This window comes from Argiope bruennichi, chromosome 6 (genome assembly GCF_947563725.1).
Source record: "Argiope bruennichi chromosome 6, qqArgBrue1.1, whole genome shotgun sequence".
NCBI classification, from domain to species: domain Eukaryota; kingdom Metazoa; phylum Arthropoda; class Arachnida; order Araneae; family Araneidae; genus Argiope; species Argiope bruennichi.
The window spans coordinates 49463569-49489091 of record NC_079156.1 but is presented as its reverse complement, the minus strand read 5'-3'; the positions used below and the strand labels follow the sequence as shown (position 1 = coordinate 49489091).

The 25523-nt window shown below is 28.7% G+C and overlaps 1 protein-coding gene across 2 annotated transcripts; it reads right to left on the bottom strand.

Annotated features, from left to right (window-relative positions):
* Positions 1 to 993: 993 nt before the first annotated feature.
* On the bottom strand, positions 994 to 24911 carry LOC129973102 (uncharacterized). 2 transcript variants are annotated; one of them, XM_056087484.1, is made up of 4 exons: positions 24587 to 24911; positions 5398 to 5777; positions 3363 to 3568; positions 994 to 2101 (listed from the first exon to the last, which is right to left on the bottom strand). In XM_056087484.1, the coding sequence occupies exons 1-4, from the start codon at positions 24662 to 24664 to the stop codon at positions 1392 to 1394; spliced, it is 1374 nt and encodes a 457-aa protein (XP_055943459.1). In that variant the 5' UTR covers positions 24665 to 24911; the 3' UTR covers positions 994 to 1391. The 2 variants fall into 2 exon arrangements, with proteins under 2 accessions (XP_055943459.1, XP_055943460.1); XM_056087485.1 differs by lacking the exon at positions 24587 to 24911 and adding an exon at positions 19666 to 19920.
* Positions 24912 to 25523: the final 612 nt, after the last annotated feature.

The window sequence follows — 25523 nt, the reverse complement described above, 5'->3', positions numbered from 1 at the left end:
TAGAAATATTCATACACATGTAGTGCAATACAGGAGCTTAAGACCTTCATATATCCATATATATATATATAATATAATGATGTTGTTTATATGTCATCTTACATTAGTCAAATTGTGTCTGTTAAATCCTAAATCAATTGACATAAAGTCCATTAAATTGAGAATTACTCTATATTCTATAAGTATAATCATCCCAAACGTATATACAATATTCAAATCATGAAATTTGCTCTTCATGTACTGGCAAATAGGTGACAGATTAAATTGGTAGGCACCAGATGGAAAATAATCTTTACCAACTAAATTGAGATAGGAATTAAGCAAGTGCTACTAAAAACAATTGCTACTTTTATTGAATGATGAGATATACAAATCAAACGATTAAACATATAGATATGCGTGAAATGAAAGGAAAAAAAGAGGGCTTGATTGATGGAATTTAAATTCTCTCTGGTGCGATTACATTCCTATTTTTGAGTTTATACAATTTTGATACAGAATAAAACTTCTTTCTTAACACAGTTGTAATATGCTTTTGCTTAACATAAAAACAAAATTTCATGAGCCAAAAGTTGTATAATAACCAAAAATAATGATTGGTGTTTGCCATAAATTATTTGCTTTCCCACTTAAAAACAAATCATATATATTATTTCACACCATTACTTAAATTTTAATGTTAAATTGTTTGTAGCTTCAACAGAATCATCCCTTTTAATCCATTGAAAAATGTGTAATATTTTTCATATAATATATAAGATTTTAAAAATGGCATTGACTTTTAATCTAAGGAAACATTGTTCTGTTTTAAATTTTAAAACTGTTTTACTAATATTAAGTGAATTTAAAATTATATTCTTACTTGTTATTCTTTAGAAGTTTTGATTAAAATTATAGTATTGACTCTTTGTTTTGATTGATTTTACCAAAGTTCATAGGTATTTATGAAGGAATTCTGTAATGTTAATTCTAATTTTTGGAAAGAAATGGATCTACAACATATAATATTTATTCTTTTTATACAAAAAAGATTAAACATTTATATTTTCAATTTTAATAGTGTTATTGTAAAATAATTCTTTGTTTGAGAATTGTCTTAGATTATAAAATAATCTTTTTCTCTGTAGAAGTTTAGTTAACTTTCTGTAACTGTTTTTCAAAAGTTCCTTCATACTTATTGAAAACATTATCAATAAAATGGCAGTGACACTTTTGCCATATATCTTCTGAACGAATTGGCACAATGCCTGTTTATGAAAACAACTGCATATACAAAATCTTTGTATTAATAATGGTTCTTGCAATGGATGGACTACAGTTCCCTAAATTGCAAAAAGGTAATTTCCCATATCAGTATTTTCTTCAAAATGACCAAACCAGTTTATTTCATATCACCGAGGTATTATCCTGTGTTCTCTAACTTCTTTCAGCCTTGTTTCGATTTCTTGTTTCCTGGTCAGTTTGAAAGCTACATCGCAGAAGTCAAAATACATGCCAAATGAGTCAGCATTGCAAACTTTCATATCATGGTAAACTACTTGGTCAGTGTATTTAGGTTTGCAACATATATAAAATAGAATGAATAAAGCTCCTATAATAAACAGTCCACCAGCCAGAAATACCAGAACATGGTCATGTTTGGCAAATGCTGTCTGCTCTTTGTAAACCCCCCAAAGACCAATGAAAAGAATGTTCTCCACCAATAGTATGAACAGGAATATCAGAGGTCTCTTATTTTTCTTTAACTCGAACATTATGGGCCAGTATGTGAGGGACGGCAGCCCAAAAACGGCAAAGATGACGAAAAATAAGGCGAGTTTCCTTTTTTTAGTAAATCTGATTGTAGGAGATTCTTCATAGTAGGTCCTTACAGCGATGAAAGTAATCCAGAAGGATATAAAAACGGCATGGAGGAGACAGACGATGACCATCCAGCTCTGGATGACGGTGGTGGCTAGGGCAATGGAGACAGATCGGGAAATCATGATGGACATCCATCCAGTTATGGAGAGAAAACCAGTCAGAATTCCGTCATCCCTGCGTTTAACTGCAGTCATCATGGACATAAGGGTGAGTCCCGATGCGATGATCTCCCCAGTTACTGCCAATAAAATAAAAATAAACTATTTATCAACTCTTCCAAATTGATTAAATAAATTTCATTAAATATTTTAACTGTTGAATTATATAATTATTGTTATTGAATTATTATCAATAAGTATATGAATTTTCTATCTTAAAATTATTCTTTTCTCTTCTGTGACTGTGAAAAGCTCAACAACATATATGATATTGGGGAATTAGTTAGAATAAGATTAATTATTATCTATTCGATTTATTAATAATATTTACAGTAATATCTTAATTCTTTCAAATAAATCAAATTTTTGAAAATAAATCTTTGATATCAAATCTAAAAATCAAATTTATGGTTTATGATATCCCTATATAAAGAATGTTAAAACCCATAATATCAACTCAAAATTATCTGATAAATTCTGGCTTAAAAAGAATCAGATTTTATCAGATAACTGATAAAAAGGCTTCAAAATTTTAATTCGTTTTTATTTCGTTGATTAATCTAGAAAAATTTATTTAAAAGCGAGCCGTTCATCATTATTATGCATTCAAATAATCAATATTAGAATTACTTTTAAATGACCACATTGTCGGAAATAGCCACCAAAGTTGGCATCTCAGCGCCAATACACTTATGATATTAGATTAAATACTGACCACCTTGTATAGATGGCTACAGAAAATATTAAAGGATTTTTAAATTCATTCGTATTTATTTAAGCTTTAAACTCTGCTCTAAACTTAAAGGTGTAATGCATTAGATTTCAGCATTATTTGCAGTCTTCTAGCTAGTGTGACTCGGACAGGAAGTGCCAACTCGGATATCGTTCTCGTCGTCTGACATAGTTCTGATTAAGAAGGTCTGTTCCAAAATTCCTGTGTAACTTCAAAACAAAACATTTATCCAATCAAATCTAACTAATTTGGGCATCCTTATATATCGCATTTTTTCATTGCTTGTTTGCATCATAGAGTTGCATTATTCTAATATGAAGCATAAAAAAATGTATGCTTTGTTTCAGGCCTTTAATCTTGCAAAAAAAGACATTTGCTAAATTTTATTCTGATGTATCGATATCCATGAAAAATTAGGTTGCAATTTATTAGTTATAAGTTATACCTACTAAGTAAATCCCTTATTTTTCTAAGGCACTAAGAAATCTCACTGCCATGCCATTACTCTATTCACTTATGTTCACGAACTCCATGACAATCTCCTCAAATCGGCGTGCTTGAAATGAAATAAATGTGCTCACGACATTGTGGAATTCAGAGATACTTACACGCTTTATATTCTGTGTTGCCATCTAGTGAGGTGATGATAATATACAGCTGCAGTAGTATTTGTATGAGACCCGCATAGAATTCCTCGAAAAACTCCAGCGCTTGAGCTTGTCTTTCCAATAAGGATTTCTCTTCCAGTTCATCCGGGGTCAAAGGTCTCTTTTGACAAACACGCTGAGCAGAAAATTGTAACACTTCCACGCGACTGGAAAAAAAAAATAATAAATGAGTATAGAATTTACAAAAGAATGCGTTTGTGGATTTTTTTTAATTATAAAAAGTTAACCGTTATTTATTTATTTGTGTGTGGCGGCGAATAGAATACCTCAAATTCTCATTTTTTGGAAGTCGCGTTCCATTTATAATGACCTCAATTTTTAATATATCGAAATACAGTACACTGCCGAGTATCCGGTTCGCGACTATCCGGCTTAATTTTCTTTTATCGTAATTAAATGGGAATGCCAAGGTGTTGAATTGGCAACATAAACGAAAAAAAAAGTTGTAATGACTAATAGGAGAAACTACGCGCTGTATGGCGACTAGACTCTAGTGTAACTGTAAAAAATATAGTTTCGGGGTAAAGAGTTGGGAGAAGTACAGTGAGGGGGTCTGGAAAAAAAATCGAGCAAAAAAATAATATGTTGCACAAGCAATGGAAATAGAAGAAAAACCATGCTGAAAGGTAAGCATGAAGGGTTAAAGCTTTGGATTACCTTTTCATGTCTGGGTAATTATTTATCAGTGAAAAGTAAAATCAATTTGAGTCCATTTTCTTAAGAAATAGGCCTACGATGTTAATGTGTTAATGCTTTACGTTTCCTGCATTTAAGTTAGGCATTACAGAATTTATGTTAAAAATGTGAGCAGTTTATATCCTTTAACTTACTTTTTCTCTAATAAATTCTTGAAACGTGCAATGCAGGAAGTATAAACATATACAAACTACCAATACAGAGCCTTCTATTTTAACTTAATATGTTACAGGCAACTGCTTCTATGATTCACTGGGCCGTGTTAACATTCTTCGCAGCATGAGATAATAGGAGGGCTTAGCACTCAATGAGAAGTGAAAAAATACGTATTATAAAAGAGAGTTTTGGTATTAAAAAATTTGTATTCTGGTATTGGCGGACAAAGAAATAGAACTCCGGCCTATCCGGCTTTTTTATCATCCACCCTACCCTTCCGCCACATTAGGCCGGATACTTGGGAGTATACTATACTAAATTAAATCTTAACAGAAAAATAATATTTTAATTTATTGATTCTTTTTTTTTAATAAGCATACTTATTCGTTTGAAAAGTAATAGCTATTCTTTTGAACACCATTTTAGATTATCATCGAATCATAAGACACAATAGATATCACTTGCATCAGAATTATTATTTTAATATCCCTAAGTAAAAACACTAATTTTTAATATTAAAACAATATTTTGAATCATTTATTTAATTTTACCTCCATAATTTTATTATGGCCAAAATTTACAAGATCCGTTGATTCAGCGGAAGGTTAATTTAACCAATTAATGTAAATTTAATTTATTCTAAAATATGAATTATATCTACTTAAACTTATAAAGACTATTGATATACTTGCTGAAGTGTTATGAAATTATATTGATAAATATCACAGAATATAGCTGAATATAAATACATGTTTTTGATCTAAAAATTGTTGGGTATTTGTCGGTTGTAACGGCAACAAAAAGCGCCAAGAAAATTTTTTCTCCAATTTGGCGATTTCCATCGTCAAACTATATAGATTGTTATTCGCACCTTCAAAAATGTTCATAATAAATAATAATGCACTTGAGTATATCTTTATAATTTGGCGCTTTTTGATCGCCGTTAAAACCGAATTGTACCAATCGTTTGTGCTAATATGCAACTGTATTGCTATGAGACAGAAATTGTCAAAGAATGTAGTAATCGTCTGTGAAATGAAGGTATTTCAATTAATTTTGACGAGTACTAATTATTTCACTCTATTTCTTAAAAATAAATAAAGCAACTAACTCTTCAACTTACCCCTTTATTTGCCATGGCACTAAAAGCAGCCCGTGAACAACTTTGGTGCCAACTTCCTTCGATTCGGCTTCCTCCTGATCTTTTATGTATGCCCCGACTATGTAAATGATGTAGAGGACGGCTGGCAAAAACAGACAAAATGCAGACACAATGCAGTAGTTGATGTCTCTGTCGCTGAAATATTTCCCCACGGCCGCACTGTCTTGGTACAGTTTATTGAGGTAGATGGACAGCTTCACAACGGAACTGGCCAGTAAAAAGGGGAAAGAATATCTTCCGAACAAAGAGAGAACTCCAGGGCTTGTATGACTCGATGTACCAGTGGCACCTCTGGCTCCATTAGTATTGGTGTTTGCGCCATTGTCGCTTTGATTGATATTCTGTAAGGAAAAACAATAAGGACGTTTATATTATTTATTTAGTTAATGATTTATTCTTAATACAAATTGTAATAATTGTTTAATTTTAGCCATTAATTCTATTATTATTAGTGACGAGCGTGAGTGGTAGACAGGACACAAAATTATTTTTCTCGCACTTTTATTTATTTATGAAAATAAATAAGCTCACTAGTACTTTGACCCCCTGCAATATCTGTACCTTCTCATCTAAGCCACATCATTGATAATCAAGAGTTGATCACTGATTATTAAAAAAGGCAATTCTGTTAAAGGGAAAAGTTCCCTTCCAGATATTCTATATATATTTTTTTACTATTAATAAAAATGAAAGATGGTGTGCGTGTTTGTGTTGGCGCTGTACAGGTAGACTTTTTGACTTAGAGTTGGCACGTATATATTTTGGAGGATGGGAATACGCAGCTTGAAGATTTTTTTTTTTTTTTTTGAAATTTTGATTAGAATTATAATTAAATAAAAATTACACTAAATTTTTTGTGTTTAGCTGTGATAACTCAGAAAATATTATTGCACAAAAATACATGTCCATATTGAAATTTAAAAAACTGTCTTTTTAATTATACCAATTTAATAGTCGTGCGAATTTTTCCTGAATTTTGGCAATCATTTAAAAATATTTCCCCTGTCATTTTCAGCAATGTTGTACATTATTGCCCTATGATAAAAATCTTCATTTCAGGTGCTAAAACCTATGTACGAATTTTTAGTTATTTAACTTTTTTACGTTTTATATTTATCGTCTTCGCTTATACTCGGACAGTGAAGCAGACAGACTTCATTAGATGTATTTCGCTCAAAATTTGATAGAAATCGGCAATGTTGTTTAAAGTCTGTATACCAAATTTCATTATTCTGTCTATAAGCGTTCTTGAGTTATCTTTTTACAGATAGACAGACACATATTATTTTTAAAATATGCATTTTGAATTCAGGGAAATCTAAAACGCAAAAATTGCTCAAAATATTATTTATTTTTTTTTTTTTTTGACGTTTATAATGCTTTACTTTGTATACTTCGTACATGAGAAAGTCAAAAAAAAAAAAAAAACTGTATTGATTAAATGATTAATTGTATTAATATTTAATTATTAGATAGTAATACACCAGCTTATGAGAAATAGTAAACTATAAAACATCAACATACAAAACAAAATATTTACATAACCATTATGTTGAACTAAGGAGTGACATGATTTTAATAAACGATGTAACATTACAAAATAAGTTAGAATTCAAAAGAAAGATACTAAGCACTATTAACGAACTACTTAAAAAAATAATGGAAAACAAAATATCAGTTCGAATTAAGTTAGAATTCAAAATAAAAATACTAAGAAAAATGAATAAACTATTAAAAAAATCTAAAATAAAATATCTGCTAAAATGTGGCTTTCGACCTCGAAAATCTTTTACAATGGATGAACTTAGTCTTTATGAGGATAGACTTCTCATTTTATCATGAGAAAATATTACTCGCTATTGTAGAATTCATTTTATTAACGATGAATGTATTTCCATGAAATATGACCTTGACTAGAAAAGAATTCTCTTCATATTATTATATCTTTTTTTTTTTTTTTTTTTTTATCGAATTGATAGTGTGATTTCAGTGGAATTTTAAACCTTCAACTCATTGTGAAATATTATAAAATATTTTCTGAAGAATATTTCTTTCTTTTCTTAAACTAATCGTTTGTTCTTTAATTATGGAAAAGGCTAGAAGATGAATTTGAGTATATAAATCTGTCAAAGTTATTTATGTATTTTCAGAATTTATAGTGTGAGGACAGATTGTTGTAAAATCAATGCTTGTAAATGCTAAACAATTCAGAAATTAAACCAATCTTTCTTTAATTGTTCTTAAAAGAATTTACTTTCAGCGAGTAATTTCCCTTCGTTTCACAAACCATGATTAACAACTGTAACTCGATATATCGTTATCTTGGAATTCTCAGAAGAGTTTCTTAAAGTCTATTTTTATCTTCAGAAGAAATTTTAACACAGACATGAAAGGAATTGCAATCTTCGCAAAACCATTCGTATAAAATTTTTTTTCTTTCTAAGTTCAGCAGAAAATTGTTCGTAATTTTTATTTAATACTCATGTTATTTATCAACCTCAGAACTTCTATATAATAAAATAAATAATAAACCTGTTTTTTATATTGATTTCATAATAATTACAATTATTTTTATGAATTTTAACCAGACGGGATATTTTCCACTCAATTTACTCTATTTCATTTATTATATTCTCCACTCAATTTCATGCTAACTTTAACTTTTTTGTTATGTTTAATTTTTCTTAGTTGAATAGATTGCATATTTTAAACATTATTATCATGATCCAAATACCACTTTTATCTAATAATTAAGTAACAAATGTAACGCATATTTAATTAAAGAAAAGTCATTAGTAAATGTAGATTGTTCTAATAGAAAATATAATTGTAATTTTATTTTATAAAAGCATTAAATATAATTATACTTACTTAATTTCCACTGTTAGTAACCATGGACAGAGACTATTACCATGGTTACCTGGTTACTATCTAATTCATGTAATTTATATCATATTCGTGTAAGGGTTCAGATTAATATAATTCAACCGTTGAGGGGAAAATTCCCACTCATATCAGATATACTAGGGATTCCAGCTTTCATATAATTTTTGACTTATTTATTTAGTTCAAATTATTGCTCTTTATCCGTCCAAGTAATTATCCGTTGCTTGCTTGGAAAGTAGTTAATATTCTAAATATTTAACCATTCGAATGGTTACTTTTTTGCTAATCTATTTTTATATAAGCTTCCATTAGCGTTTTTTATATAAACATTTCTTCCTTTATCCCTATACGCCTAGTAAATCGCAATGATTGACGTCCCTGATTGACTAACTGAGAGTTGTCGTTAAAACATTCTTAGCAATTGTAAACTGAAATTCGGAAAAAATTTTCAAAAACTGTCCTTGTGATTTTTTTTTTTTTTTTTTTGAATGTTTGTGAATAGTGCCGTTTATCCAATGTCCTATAAGCTTAAGAAAACTGAAACATTTTTTTCTTCTTTTTTATTCGAAAAAGCATTTAAAATACAAACATTTTATAATTTTTCTCATTATTAATTATATTTTATATCCTTTTAATTTGATTTAATGGATTAAATCATTTGAAATGACATCCTACATAAGAGGATATATTAGATTTTACAATGGGAATGTTGAATGAAAAATTTCTGTAATATCAGGATTGGAAATAAAGGATCATAAAAAAATTGATTGAATCAGATCTCTAGAAACTATAATATCAATAATGCTAATGTTATATAAAGCTATATTAATCATAATTATTTTACATTCTAAAGCATAAGTATTGGTGGATACAATTATATATAATGCATATATAATCAACAGAACATTATGTTGTTCATTTAAAAGAACTTTCTTCCAACATTGGAACAATATGAAATTTTATTTTTCAAGTGGCGCTGCAAAAAAGTATAACAGCAGTAGATATTATTTTAAATGGAATCAATAATCTAGGCAATAAAACATTAATTAGAGATATCTAGTGATTTCATTATATTTAGATAATGGTTATTATAATTTGTAATTATTTTTTATATTTTTTCCAGCCATCAAAACTGTGTGATTTCATTATGAAATAAACCATAGAAGTCGTTTAAAAATGATCCATAAACTTTTTTTTGGTTATTTTATATACACTGCCAACAAGCACATGGGGTTACATTATGTGCAAAACGTAAACTCTTAAGAATAGTGTACTTATTATTTCACTCTGTAATATGAAATATTTTTTCATTTCTTTAGTTCTATTCAGTTTAATTCTTAGTTGAAGACTGAAAACTATTTGATTATCCTCTATTAAGAATTATTAAATTTGAAAATCCAATAAAAAATAATGTGAAATCATTCCATTAAAAAATATTTCATATAACCTATTTTTTGTTTGTTTGTTTTTATTCTCCTGTTTTATATATTTCTTATAATAAATAAAGAAAGCATTGTAATTGCAATTACAGTTCCTTTTATCTTGGAGCTATAGTAATTAAACAATCTGGTTTGATGGATTAATTTGAGTTGTTTCTTTGAAAATGGACATTGGATGAGGAATGTGACTCCACCAGGTCACAAGTGTCAAATACATCCTCATTTAGTCACTCTATGATTACTTTATTTAATTCACATCATTCGATTCGTCCATGAAGGACGGGAACATTTTATATAAACATGCATTGTTTTGTTCAAGGATATTGGGGTGAGGGTGAAGACTCTCTTGCCGACATTACATGACAGAAGACACACGAAAAAAGAATAAAATTATTTGGTACAAATTGTGTGCTATCGTTTGCCTATGCGAATTTTAGTTGATGCATACTTGCATAATGATGTTAGTTAATGGTTAATTGCCATTAACAAAATGGTTAATGGTAATTAACCATTGATTTTAAAAATTCACTGTAATGTAACGTACAAATGGAAGCCATCCGAAATAAACTAGGTTCTAAATATTATGTTTCTTTTACTTCGATTATCGTTTTTAGACCCCAGTGAAACCTTAGATATTTCTTGATAACTTTAGCAATTTTTTTTTAAAAATAAGTATCATCATTAAAAGAAAAAAGTGCTTTTCAAAATCTTTCATGGGATTAATTAAATGATATCCGTTTGAGTACTTTAGGACTACATGCTATTAAAATTGCCATATATTTGCAGTTCAAAAATATACGTATTATTTTAGAGTATAATAGATTCTATTTGGGCCATATAAGTAGATGTTATATTTTATGCATCTTTCAAGAGATCTGCCATTATATTCTGGAATACGACATTTCATCTGATTATGGAATTTCACATGCTCAGAGAAAAGCTCGACCTTGTAATAGTACCATCTCTCAGAAAACAACTTAATAATCTTTTCCCACATGGAAACTTCGAGTCTGAAAGTTAGTTAATCATATCTTTTAATTTAAAACATATTTTACAAAAGTACCCATTTAGGTATCGAGGCATCGTGGGGATATCCGTTTTATTGGTAATATTAATGTTTCTATATGGCAAATTAAATTTGTATGAAAACAGAAATTTTTATTTATATTTGATTGATTTTATTGACAGATTTCTATTGAAGCAATTTTTAAAAAAAATATAAATAGAATGCAGTAAAATATTTGATTAAATATATTATAAATTCAATTGTCAATAATACTTTTCAAAAAACAAATGTAGTGTAACTAGTTAATTTTGAAAGGGTTTGTAAAAGATGTCAGTTTAGATTTTGAAATATTATTAATATAAAGTGTGAAATTAAATAAATTAGAAATTGATAAATATCTTCTATTTTTCCCAGTCATGTGATTGATAAGCATTCCGAAGAAACTTAAAAATGTTACTGACCTTTATTTGTTGCCCATATCAGATTATATTTATAGAACGACATTTCATCCAAAACAACATCATTTTCGTACATAAAAGCATTGTGTTAATATTTGGATTCGCAGATTTGCATTGTCATATGAAAAAGAATCCAAAGATAAAGCGTCCAGTCTTCAAGGACAAAAAAGAATTGTTCAAAAATGCAGTTTCCAAATATCGAAGAATTCCCACGTGTGTGAAATATAATTGAAAAATATGTTTTTCGATCCTCTTTGAGTCTGTAAATTACATTTTTGGAAATATGTCTTTCTGCCTGTGGCATGATTAACTCAAAAGCGCGCTGAGCTAGAATAACGGAATTAAAGCTACATATCAAATTCAAATATAAGTCAAATTCCGGGACTAGAATACATCTAAAATGCTTACACAGTTTTTTTCATTATATATTATGAGTCTCAAGATATGCCATGCTGCATCACTATAAGCAAAATGCAAAAGAGAATGAGGGATTCATGTTTGCAAACTATCATAGTCTTCAGATATATATATATCCTTTCTTACCCTACCCTACTCTCAATTTATGTGCAGAGGAGAAAGAAAAGTGATGTATTGTTTCGATAAATGGAAAAGACAAAAGAAGACTATTTCAATTGGTTAATGAACTGCATTTAATATTGATAACAAAGATATTTATACTTCAGGCATCATTCATTACAATTGTGAATTATTGAGCTGTAGTCTTTTTTCCATTAAATACATTCAAACTCATGTGGAAATATCTTTAGAAACCTCCACAACATGTTCGCTAATTAAAAACAGTAGCATTGCATTATTCGTATTCTGCAGATTCAACAATAAACCATCTAGTGTCGCCAATCTGATGACATACTTATTCACTTTTCTATGAAATATTTTTACTCCGGAAGTCAGTATTAGAGAAGCGTCCAAAATTTGTAAAAGTTATTTTCCATCGAGCATGTTTGTAATAGTGGGAAAACAACCAATCCATCAATAGAGAATTCACAACATAAGAAACAATCAATTGAACGTTGCGTCCAGTTATTATAAGCCACTAAAGAAATTTTATTACAACATTCTACAGCTTAAGCTTAAGCTTAGATTTAAAATGAAATAATGCATGGCGTTCGCAAATGACAGATTAAATATTTGGCATCTCTTGAAATAATGTAATCAGATTTATGCCTTAAGAATTGAATTTAAAACAAAATTTGCAAATTTTAGATCTTTTAAAGAAGAATATCTTTTTTGCCAATGATAAATAATGAATCGGACACTAATCATAAATATATAAATGTAATCACGATTCAGGTGCACAAACAGATTTAAGTGAAGTGAGGTTCCTAAACTATGCGTATATTCTCCAACCATTTTCGAAAAAAACATGGAAAATTTGTAAATAAAATTATGCCAATTATATTTATTGATTTTAAGAAAAGTAAGTAATTGTTCTGTGAGAATCACCTACATAAAAAAAAAAAAAAATGATTGCATTTGAAAATCTTTGCGAACGAGGTTTCCCTCGAAATGAAATAGATGGTATCTGAGGAACGATAATATATGTTAGAAAGAAAAATTCATTTTGTTATTGCATTTGTCATAAGTGTTATGCGCTCGTCATAAATGTGAGTTTCCGGAAAGGTTCTAGCTTCACCCGTTCGATTTTAACTGCAATTTCATTCGATTTTAATGTGTAAAAAATTCTTCTCCTTCCCTCCATTTTCGACCCTTGATATTTAAAACGATTCCGCCAGTTCATTTTGCCATTTTTCATGCATAGTTTCTAATCAATGAGCTTCATGTTTATTGTACAAGTATGATTTTAAATAGTGCTTTCATATGGTGTGATAAGATAATAATATCTTATCACACCAAAAGTTGATTGGCATTACTATATTAATACTGTTAATACGAAGAATAAAATGCTTGTCATTGAAGGCGTCTGGGTTATATATATATATATATATATAATATTAAAAACTAAATTGAATCCTAAATAATTTCCAACTTTTATCGTAATTTAACCCATATCAACTCATTCTAAAATGTTCTCTTATTTCCTGATCCAATTCCCAATTTTTATTAACTTATTTTTAGCACGCGCGTTAGAAAACTGATCACTTCAGCATTTTCTCCCTCTCTGAGGGAAGGGATTTTTATCCCTAATGCTTGCAACATTCTTTTAAAGATACCTACGATTCTCTTTTCTAAGACTACACTTGTCTATGAAATCCCTATCGAGATCTCATAGTAAAACCACCGAAGGGAAAAATTTCGGTCTCTCTTGCTCTTCTATCGCTATATAGACTGACGCATCGCTTTTTCTTTGTATGAAAATTATTCATCCCGGGATGAAATAAATCGATGTTGAAAATTCAAAAATTTCTTATTCTCAGTCACGCATCTGCTAAAATATGTTTGGATTTAAAAGTCAACAGGATTCGAACCTGTGCGCGGAAACTTCAATGGATTTGAATATTATATATATACATACATAATATAATCTTCTTCAGAATTTGATGCATTTTTAAATATTTTGAGCAATTAACATGGTTTTTTTCTATTGAAATACGTTTTCCAAGGAATTTCTATTGATTGATGAAATTGTCCTCTGACCTGATATTTAAAGATTTGCTAAAAGTCATATGAACGTGTCCGAGCGGCAACTGATATGTTAAAGAAGATTCATATTTTTATTGTATTGAAAGAAATAGATTCCCAGCCATGTTATGTGGAATCTTGTGATTGCCTATAAAAAATTACAACTTTTTTGTTGTTCCGATAGTTTTTTTTTTCAGTCGTCATATTTCCGCATTGTTTGTTTTCAGATATGGAAATTAGTGCATTTGCGCATATTTTTCAGCAACGGATAGTAAAACCCTCCGCGTTTTTGAGCATGCATTAGGAGGGGCTTAATTCTTCAAAATAGGGGGGGAAAGAAAGATGAAAGGACGAGATGTTTACATTTACTAGTATCTAATAAGGAAAATCCAAGGCCAAAGGGAATACCAGAAATGCACTCATCGTTCCGCGTCTCACCCCTTACTGAAATGGAGTCGTTGAAATGTGGTGGTCTCGGAATCCGCTGACGAACAGTATGTTAGTTGATTTTCATGTCATCACAACGAGTGAAATGAAAGATAGTGGAAGTTATATGTATATTTTTTTCCAAGTAATACAGGATTATTCAAAAAAGAAACAGCAAATTTAAAATATTTATTTCTAATAAGCGACAATAAATAGAGACACCGTACGATACTTAGCTGATTAGAGGAAAATTCTATTTTATGTATTTGTTGTAACTCCTCATTTATTATGCTACAAACATCAAATCGGAAGTCCATTTCTTGCGGCACTTGAAGTAACTGATCCCTAACTATCAAACGCACAGTATTTATTAAAAATTCGATCTCGCAGATCTTGAAGTATAATAGGCATAGGTGGTGCATGTACATTGTCTTTTATGTACTACTACAGAGGTGCTACATTTCCTAGGAAGTTCGGATACATTCATTAATTCATTTGGCATGTGACAAGAACCAGTGCATATACAACTATCTTCTACAAATTTCTTGTGCCAGCTGTAAATAGTTTGTGGCGAGGCAGCTCTTCGTTGAATTTGAAAAGAAATGCACTCTTCCCTGCAACTATGGATTCACTCATTTTTATACTGCAATACACAAAATAAAGATTTCCTAAAGCGCCGCTAAGTTTTCTTAGACGAACGTCCTTTCTGCTGTGATTAATCAAATGAATAAAGTAAAATGTTGAACGTCACAACGATGTGCCGTATATGTCTCTATCTATAATCACTTATTGAAAATAATTATTTTACGTCTGAAGTCAAAACATATAAGGTGAAACCTTACTTAAATTAAAACATATTAGCACGAATAAAAGGGAAATTGAAAATCGACATCGGAAAAGTATAGCTGGAAAGAAAACAGTCCTCCTACTGGTGTGGCGTGGAAATTTGGATAGGAAAATGACAGGTGTCGTCCTTGTCATCTGATCGCGGTTCAAAATTACGAAGTCCGTCCCAAAAGCCATCTAGTGGTGCTTTAAAATGGGATGTTATTATAAATGAACTGAACTAAAAAGAAAACATGTCGAAAATGAACCTCGGGGATGTTATCTTTTAACTCGCTGTTTACCATTCGTTTGTAGAGTAAAATCACCCTAAGGAGGAAAGCATGGATTTCTGAAACAGACAATAATTCAGTTCTTCTATTCGGTGTTAAAGTGTCTGAAAATATTATTTTGTTTCAGAGGAATTTTGTAATTTTTTCAAGTTCTAATATCTCTTTTATAAATTTTGGTGCGTAAAATACATTTAGAATTCCAGTATCAAACAAAAATAGAATTTGAAAGTAATACAGAAAATATAATGACAAAAAACATAAAAGTTCAGTAAAAGAAGGAAAGGGTTTTGGTACCCAAAGTTACCCCGAAGGTCATCAGTCTAATTTGGTTACGCACAGAAAATGTAATTCAGATATTTGCTAGCGTGAAACTATTTCCACCATTGGATAGTCTTTCTAAGGCCCATGACAGTTACACGTATTAAGTGAACCATAGCAACGGAAAATGACATTACTCTAAAAAAAAAAAAATGTCCTCTGTTATTTGTCACGCCGGTGCATTTTTTTTTTTTTTTGAAGGTTAGAAAATAAAAAATAAACAAGAAAAGCGTTAAAAACAGATTTTTGTTTGTTTGTTTTCTCACTGCGCTTATTTAGAAATACAACCAAGACATGGATTTTTTTTCCTTCCCTTGGAGTAAAATACGTATGCTCCCTTGAAAAATAAGTTAACATCGTTATAAAGTTTTTACCTATAACAAATGTTGCTCTGCAACGATTTTATTTCTTAGTTTTGAATCAATAACAATTTTTTAAACACTACTGTTAAGCAAACGATTTTTTTTTAATTCATCATAAATTTTATTTAATACTAGCTGTCGGTTCGCCAATCTTAATGCTCGTTAAAAGTTTCAATTAAATATTTTATGTAACTTCTCTTTAATAGCTCCCTTTTCAAAATATTTTTATTTCTCAGATTTTGATATTCATATAATTCACTCATACTATTATAAAGGCCTTAAGCAATAATGTACTATGTATGTTTCTAAGTTTTCTGTCAGCTCTCGTAGAATTTCAATTTTAAATTAAAGTAGAAATAATGAAACTGAAATTAATATAGAAACATTTTTTAATAAAACCAAGCCTTTTTAAAAAAAATAAAAAAAATATGAGTACTGAAAACAATTATTCAGCAATTAAGTCTTATGCGCACTACAGAGTAATTTTCATAATTTATGAAACATCTCAAGAAGTATTCAACAAAAATTTCTCGGATTCATCATACAATTAAGTTTTTAGTTTCATTTTCAAAAGGATTTAAACGACATGGAGTAAAAATATTGTATTGTGTTTCGGTCCATAAATATACATAAAAAAAAATTATGAAGTCTACATATTATACAGTCCTTTGGTCCTAAAGAATCATTTTCCGTGAAATATTCTTGATACTTCAATTTTTTTTAATTAATAAATGAACGCTTCTATCTTCTGCTAACAAATCTGATCGATTTATGAAATTTTGAATAGAATAGTTTAGAATAATCTTAGGCCAATCAGTCCTTTGAGAAACCCTGGACGCCGATTGGAGTATGTATCATCTTTGAATGAAGTGGTCTAAAATCACCCGTTTCTATTGAGGAGTGATATTCAAAATTTCATAAATCAGTCAGTTTTAGCGACTGATTTAGTTGATTGGAGTGCGACTCTTTTTATTTAAAACATTAGTGTCTCAAGAATATTTTGTTAAATATGATTCTCAGATTAGAGGATCTTAATAAACGCTAAACATTTGCCATTTATTAGACCGTTTATAGGCTCAATAATTATTTACTTCATTTAGACCATTTTATGCATATTTTCTATCAATAAAGGTTTATAAATTAGCCATTGGGCCTTGAATGGGAAGGATATATATTAAACCATGTATGCCTTAAATAAAACTGATTTATTGAATTATATAAATTGTAAACGATCATAGAAAATTTTTCCTTGCATTTACTTTTAAAAAAAATATCATATTTTATATTTATTTTATTTCATACAAACACGTGCTGAAAATTACATTTTTATTTGTTTAATTTACAATAATAGTTGATTTATTTTTTAATTTGAGCTTTTGTCAATATGATGGCAACATGTTGATAAAAGCTATTTTTTTCCCATGCACGCGTAACTTGCTCTTGCTGGTTAAATTTTATTTTTATTTTGCGCGAATTATATTGTTGAAAAGTTTTGAAAGTTATTTTTAAAAAATTCATTAAAAATAGAAATTTAATTTATAAGTTAAATCATTGAAAAGATTATTTTCTAAACTTCAATATAATGTAAAAATAATTTTTGTTCGATAATATTTTCGGAAGTTTTAGTGGAAAAACGTTAAAATTTCAGTTAATGTTTAATTAATTAAAATTCTAGTTTAAAATTTTAAAAAAATCGCTCCGAAAGACACATTTCCGACCTCCAAGGTATACATGTGCCAAATTTGGTAGTTGTAGGTCAAACGTTCTGTCCTGTAGAGCGCCAACACACACACACACATCGAGTTTATTATAAGTATTGATAATTTAATACTTAGTTGTAAAGTAGATTTGTTTTCTTTGAGTTTTTATGTGTATCTTATTTTTTGTTAAAATAAAAAAAATGCATTTAATGCGTAATGTCTTCACAAAAAAAGCGATGCATATGGAAACAGACTTTAAAAAAAAAAAATTTTTTTTTTTCGTGAATCATTATCTAAATGTGCTAAATATTAAAATTTAGAAAATGTATTATTTATTTAGTGAACTGTAAAGTTTTTAAAGAAAAAAATAATTAAATACTGAATAATCGATATTAATTATAATTTTAATTAAGTCTAGTAAATGTTACATTTAAATAGTTAAATAAGTGAAATTATTTCTAATTTTCAAAGATAACTTAAAATAAATGTAACTATTTCTATTTGAAATTATACATAACTCTTACATACAGAAGACTATAATTTTAAATAGAATTCTATAGAAATAGAAATAAAAAAAATTGCCAATGGTTATAAAATTTTCAATACCAGAACATAGAGACGAAATAATGAGAAAATTGTTTTAATTTGATACAATTACACTGATCCTCTGTTTTGTTTTAACCTGATAATATTTATGGATTATTGTAAATGGCGACATGTACGATTATAAAAATAGTTCAAACGCACACTAACTGCACAGAAGACCTTTAGATCTGCAGCTGTCAAATTTGGCACGCAGTTATTTCCTGAGTAGAAAGCGTTCGCAATGAAAGGATGTTTAAGAATATTTATTACATTTTTCAGTTAAAAATCACTCGAAATATTTCCGTTTTCCATCAATAACTTCAGAACTTCATTTTTACCTCATTTTAAAATTCAAAAGATTTATTTTTACTGACGCCAATTTTATTTCTGTTCAATTTATCTAAGGTTTAATATGATGCTAAAAATATGTTTTAGAGTATATTTTACTATTTTGCTTTTTATTTACTTATTATTTGGTTAGATTTATATTCATTTATAAGTATTGCACCAGTTTTCACTTATTAAGCGGATAATTAGTTTATATTCAACTTGTTTTACATTGAAGTACTTTGTCATACCTGGTTGTTAAATACATCTGTTTGTATGTGTGCTTGCGTACTATCGCTGCTATGTAATTAAGAGTAAATTTTTAAAATAAAATAAAGCTGAATCATGCCTGAAGCATTATGATGCTCTAATGTTTCGAGCTTTAATGTTAGAATCTTTTTTTCCCCACCTATTTAAAAAAATGTAAATGCCAATTTTATATCCACACTATTTTTTAAAATTTCAATTCGTATAAATTTATCGCAATTATTTATTAATAGAATAGTTCAAAACACCAGACAACTTTGAATGAAATAAAATACGCACAAAAGTGAAGTGTATTCTAAAAAAAGTATCTCTATTAATGTAAAACTGGTCGCCTTAAATTATGAACTTCTACCTATAATTGTACACAGAAGTGGACAGTTTTATTCTCTTATTTTTTAAACAAAATGATGAATATTTTCTATACTTTCTCTTCATATGATTTCTTTTGTGACAGCAGATTTATAATATATGCATCTGCATCTGTTCTTCTTAAGTAGATTCCGTATTTTACAAAAGGATTCATATAAAAATAGTATCACACATTTTTTAAAAAATAAAAATCATAAGATTGCAAAAAAAAAAAAAAAAACGAAAAAGAAAAACAATATATAACCATTAAAATCACATAAAGGCTTAAGTAAGTCTTGCCCTTTTTTTAAAAAAAAAAATTGGTATGTATCATTCAATTTATCATAAATACTTATTAAACTTCAGAAAAATGGACACATATCATACTTACGTAACGATAATCCATGATAGAAAAGGCAACTTATTCATTTAACTTTCAGTTTATTAGCAGGTTTGCATAATAATCACCCCAGTTTTTCGTTTCTGAATCCACTCACTGCATATTCTTTAGCATTTCTTATTGAGTTAGAACTTATATCCGTTAAGTCGTCATGAACTTGACGTTAGTAAAATAGGATTAGGAATACAAAACACTACGCCAATGAACAACATAATACCACTGATGCAAGGATAGTCCTGGACGAACTACCCAGACGAAGCTGCAGCTTTGATATTAAATCTTTCATCAACCGAACTCTCTGATAAAGAAACGCAGTCTAGAAGAAAATGGATCCTTTGATAGCAATGCCGGATGATGTGTCCCAACCCCGTGTCGAGCCATTAGTAATTCGGAGATATATGCTTTCAGAGACTGTTTTTTGTATACAATGGCTGGGTATTATGACTTTTTTTTTTTTTTTTTTTTTTTTTTCAAATCGCTTTTGAATACAATGAAATGTTTTATACTTTATTCATTAACAGAAAAAACGGTGGAATGCTTTTATAATATTTTGAATTTATTTTTCTATTCCTTAAGACAAATTATTTTGATGCAATTGTTTAACATTGCGTTCTTTTTTAATTCGTAAAAAAGCATTTAAACAACAATAATAAATAAATAACTTCATAATATTATATTTATTTTGCTATAATTCATTTCCTTGTCATAAAATTTTTATTTCAAAAAATTATTTTGATGCAATTTTTAAGCATTGATTCTTTTTTAATTTGTAAAAATTAGAACATATAAACAATCATAAATAAAAAAATTCCATAACATCATATTTACTTTGCTATAATTAATTTTGTTATAACAATATTTTTATTTTAAAAATGCTTGAAAAATGGCAGGACAATTAAACAATAAAAATTTAATTTTAATCTGAAAGTTAAAATTTTTAAATTTTTGTTCATTTAGAATTGTTTTTTAAATTACACCATCCAAGTGCAACGATGCTTATACAAAATTCGAAACTCAAAACAATTTTTAAATAAGAACCAATTGTAATGAAATAAGATTTAAACATTCCAAATTCTTTTTTTTAATACAAATTCTTAATGCTTTAATAAATACAATTTGTATCAGATTTCCACAAACCCGATAATAATAATCCGTTAATAATCTAAAGTTTAAGAATTTCTTTTTAAGACTGGCAATTAGTTGTTGCTACATAATAAAGAAACACAGAGTAAAGAAATATCTAAAATAATATATTTTGAGATTAAGCTGATAAAATTCCAATGCTGTATTTTTCGAAAATGAATTGTTGCATTGTAATTAGTTCAACTCTACAATGGATTAAAGATGAAGTAATTTTTAAAAACAAATTGAATAGATTTAATAGCTCTTTGCAACAGTAAATCTGAAATTCATAAAATGATGATTAATAGTGATTGCATAATTGCGCACAGTTGTAAATAAGTCATTGTGTTGCAAGAAGCGATAACTAGATGCAAATATGCAAATGAGGAACAACCACTTTTTATGAAATTCAGGCTCAACAATTACTGCAGTGGTTGTAATTTATTTTTTAAAATTCTATCAAATGTAATACATTATTAAACAGACTTTGTAAAGCAATAATCTATTCCGTGAAAGTACAAAATTGGAATTTTTCTATAATGTTTTGGAGTTACTAGTTTATCTCAAACTGTTATTTTAGTGACTCCACTGCTGTTTTCTGTCTTTTGCAATCTCTTATATCTCTCCTACTAATAATAAAAATATGTATGTGTATGTTGGCCCTGTACAGGACAGAACGTTTGACTTCCAAATTTGGCATTATATACCTTAGAGCGATTTTTTAAAATTTCAATTACTTTAAAATTGTGCTGGATTTTGAAGTTTTCCTGCAATAATTGCCGAAAATATAACTGTGCAAAAAATGTATTTTAAACTATTTCAACATTTAAAAATTGTCTTTTTAATGACAACAATTAAATGGTCATGCAGATTTTATCCTGAATTTTGTAATTTTTTTAAATATATTTTATTGCCTTCTTTCCAACAAAAGATTATATTGTTGCTCTGAAATTCAAACCGTTTTCATTCTTTCAACCGTTTTCATTCTTTCATTCTTCAACTATTTAATCGTGCGATTTTCTTCCATTGTTGAAAGCTAAAGAAGAAGGATTCTGTTTAATATCTGGATAAAAATGGGAAGATACAGTGGCGCAAAATTTAGTAGATAGATGAACCGGACATTTTCGTTTTTAATAGAGCTGTGATATTTAATACCGCTATGATGGAACTGTTCTCCATTCGAAAAATTCATGTGCACAGTACAGAATTGAGCTAAGACAATTAAAATAACGCGGCTTTAATGTTTGCCAATTGGGCAGAATTATGGACATGAAATTATATCTACACAATTTATCTGAAATGAAATATAACCAATGTTTCCGAGAAGCCAGCTAATCGCCAGAGTGATTAATTTAAAATAATTGTAAAAAAATCAAACAGCCAGTATCTCGGCACCAACCATCAGACCGATTTCGTCAATTATATGAAAGCTCATGGCATCTAGATATGTCATTAATAGTCACCTATTCTCCATTTTGGAGAGAAATCTCAAAAACACTGCTTCACTATACATACTCTAGGGGCGCACCTGTTGAAAAAATCCCCTAGAATCAACCATTGTATCGATATATATAATATACAGTACGCTATTGAGTACCCGGCCTAATGTGGCTGAAGGACTGGCCGGACAGCAAAAAAGCCGAAGTTCTACGGATTCATTTCTTTGCCCACCAATACCAGAAGACAACGTTTTCTATCCAAAATTCACTTTATAATACGTATTTTCTTACTCCTTATTGAGTATTAAGCCCCCCATTTATCCCAATGTGAACGCAGCTGCGGCCCGGTGAATCATAGAAAGCAGTTGCCGGTAACGTGTTGAGTTAAAATAGAAGAGTCTGTTCTGGTAGTATATCTATATGTTTATATACTGCACTGCACGTTTCAAGAATTAGTTTGAGAAAAAGTAAGTTAAAGGATATAAACTGTACACATTTTAACATAAATTTTGTAATGGCCAACCTAAATGCAGGAAACATGGACAAAATATTAAATTAAATCGTAAAACTAATTCTTAAGAATATTGGCTCAAACTGATTTTATTTTTCACTGATAAATGATTATACAGATATGAAAAGGTAACCCTAAGATAAAAGTCAACATTTACAGTTTTTAGTTTTTGAAAAAGTCTTTAGTAGGTAACTTAAAAGACGCCTTGCCTTCCTCGTTTAATTACGATAAAAGAAAACTAGGCCGGATAGTACAGAAGCCGGATAGTCACGAACCGGATACTCGGGAGTATACTGCATAATATTTGCTGTTGTAAGATATTGCTTGATATGATTAAATTATTATATATATGATTATTATATACTTGATATGATTAAATTATATGATAATTTGTTTGATATGATTAAATTATTATATTATTAATACGGTAGACGAACAAATGGTGGTCGAAAATGGTTGTTAGTATCCAATTATATATATATATATATATATATATATATATATATATATAAAAGAGTTAAAAAAGTGTTTATTTGAATATTTTTAAGAACTTAAATAACCGAGACTTGTCTGGAAGTAATAAATGAAACAGAATGAGATTTCAGTTATTTTTCTAACATTACGACTCCATTGCGTTTTTACAATCCGTGTTAAAGTAAAATAATACAAGAAAGAAGTTAAGTTTATTAATATGAAAATTGGTTTAATATAAACAAAGAAAGTAAATTTTCACATAATAGAAATCAATAGTCTTTCATATTGTGCGTTTATAATTATTTATTATTGTTATTTCAAAAAGAAATCTTGAAATTCCATCTACGTATATTAACATTCTTATGAATAATATAGTTTCTGTTAAAGATTGAGTTCTATGAAATTAAAAACAACTAAGAATGCGATATATAAACGATAATAGAGCCACAAAGGCTTGGCGTTGTAAACGTGTTACTGCTTTATCAATTCGTTTCCATTTACTGAAAGTAATATGACGATTTAAAAAAAATCATTTTTTACTCGTAAACAAATTAAAGTTTTCCAATTAGTAAAAATAAAGCATTATAAATTTATATTAAAAATTACGACAAATAGAAGAGAAATTACTTCAAATGTTAAAATGAATAGTTATTTGTCCATAGAATAATATATATTTTTTTTTATATTGCATAGAATATACATTTTATAGAGATTTAAACTATTCAAATACAACTAAATATGTAATTTTTAAGATGACGCGCATTCATATTTTAAGAATCCTATAATATTTGAAGCTAATCCTGTTTTTTGTTGTTGTTGTTGCTGTTTTTACAATTTTTATCATGTAACTGCAGAATAACATCGAATACGTGTTTGTTATGAAAGTTAAAAGAAATATCTGGTTAATAGTTATGTGCAAATTTAACCTTATTGTTAACCTCTTTTCCTCATTAAACTTTCAATAATAAATATAAGGTTAAAGATTTATATGTTGATTTTTTTACCATTTTCAACATAAAGTAAATAAAAATTACTCAAAAATTAATAGTTATAAATATTAAAAGCGGTAGATATTGATAAGGCTATTTCATGATAAAATATCTGAAAAAACAGAAAATTAAAATAAATAAATATGAAATACAAGATTATTCTTATGGGATTCTTATTCGACTGTTTTCATAAACATTAATAAATCTTTTTAAATGCTTTTCATTTAAAATAATTTTAATTAAATATTTGGAACTAAATAGAATTCTTTGCTTTCTATAATTCTTAAACATGTTTATCTAAAATAAATACGTCAAATATGGAGATAATTGAGACAAAAAAAAAGTTTAGAATCTTTAGAACCAAACATCCTAGTTACCTCATTTTCCATTTCTCCATCAATATAAGGAATATCAGGTTTAGTGAGTGGGCTAAATGAATCATTCGGTGATTCCATCGTCTGCAGATATTACCACTGCCATTCCATAACAGGCCAAAACTTTTCGTACAACACTTGAGGATTCATGAATTTCGTTTCGAATTTTAGCAACACTGGTATTTCCAATTCCGTCCACGTTTCGATGCCGTTCTTTCATTTGCACCAATGTTTATCGGTGGGTTGTTTATGCGATTCGAGGTTTATGTGTCTGACTGTTTCGAAAAGCGGTCGGAAGGGTGTTGGGGCACACACTGACTGACGTCATGACCACATGTAGCCGCTGCTTTAGAAGGTCATTTCAATCCGGTCTCGCGCTTGTCATTATTTTCTTTCCACCACACAATCGCTCGGGCTTTTTTTTTTATCGCATAGTTGCTTGCTTTCATCCGATACAATCAATGTACGACTTCCGAAATAATTAAGTTCGGTTCAAGCTTCCGTTGTTGATGGTCAACTGGAATAATGGCTTATTGATATTTTAAACCTTTCTCTCATTAAAATTATTTAAAAATAGAGTTGAGCGGAATCAATTTGAAAAATTTTGTGGTTTTTTTTCTTTATTCATCGCATTAATTTTTGCAATATTTCACTATGTAATAAATTATATATAATAACTCACATATGTATGTTCATAAGAAGTAAGACTATGTTTATTTATTTGTAAATGGAATAATATTTAAGACTACGTTTATTGATTTGTAAATGGAATAATTTTTAAGACTACGTTTATTTATTTGTAAATGGAATAATTTTCAAGATTACGTTTATTGATTTGTAAATGGAATAATTTTTATTATAATAATGGCAAATAAATAGCAAAAGGAAAATAAGGACGCAGTTACAATAATGCAAAAGTGTATTTATTAAGAATTATCTT

What these genes read in the sequence shown, in the direction of transcription:
- LOC129973102 (XM_056087484.1), bottom strand. Translation starts at nt 24,664, where the DNA reads ATGGAATCACCGAATGATTCATTTAGCCCACTCACTAAACCTGATATT. An exon ending in ATGGAGAAATGGAAAATGAG is followed by an intron (nt 5,778 to 24,586) that starts GTAACTAGGATG and finishes TTTTCCTTACAG; the next exon opens with AATATCAATCAAAGCGACAA. An exon ending in GTGCCATGGCAAATAAAGGG is followed by an intron (nt 3,569 to 5,397) that starts GTAAGTTGAAGA and finishes TTTTTTTTCCAG; the next exon opens with TCGCGTGGAAGTGTTACAAT.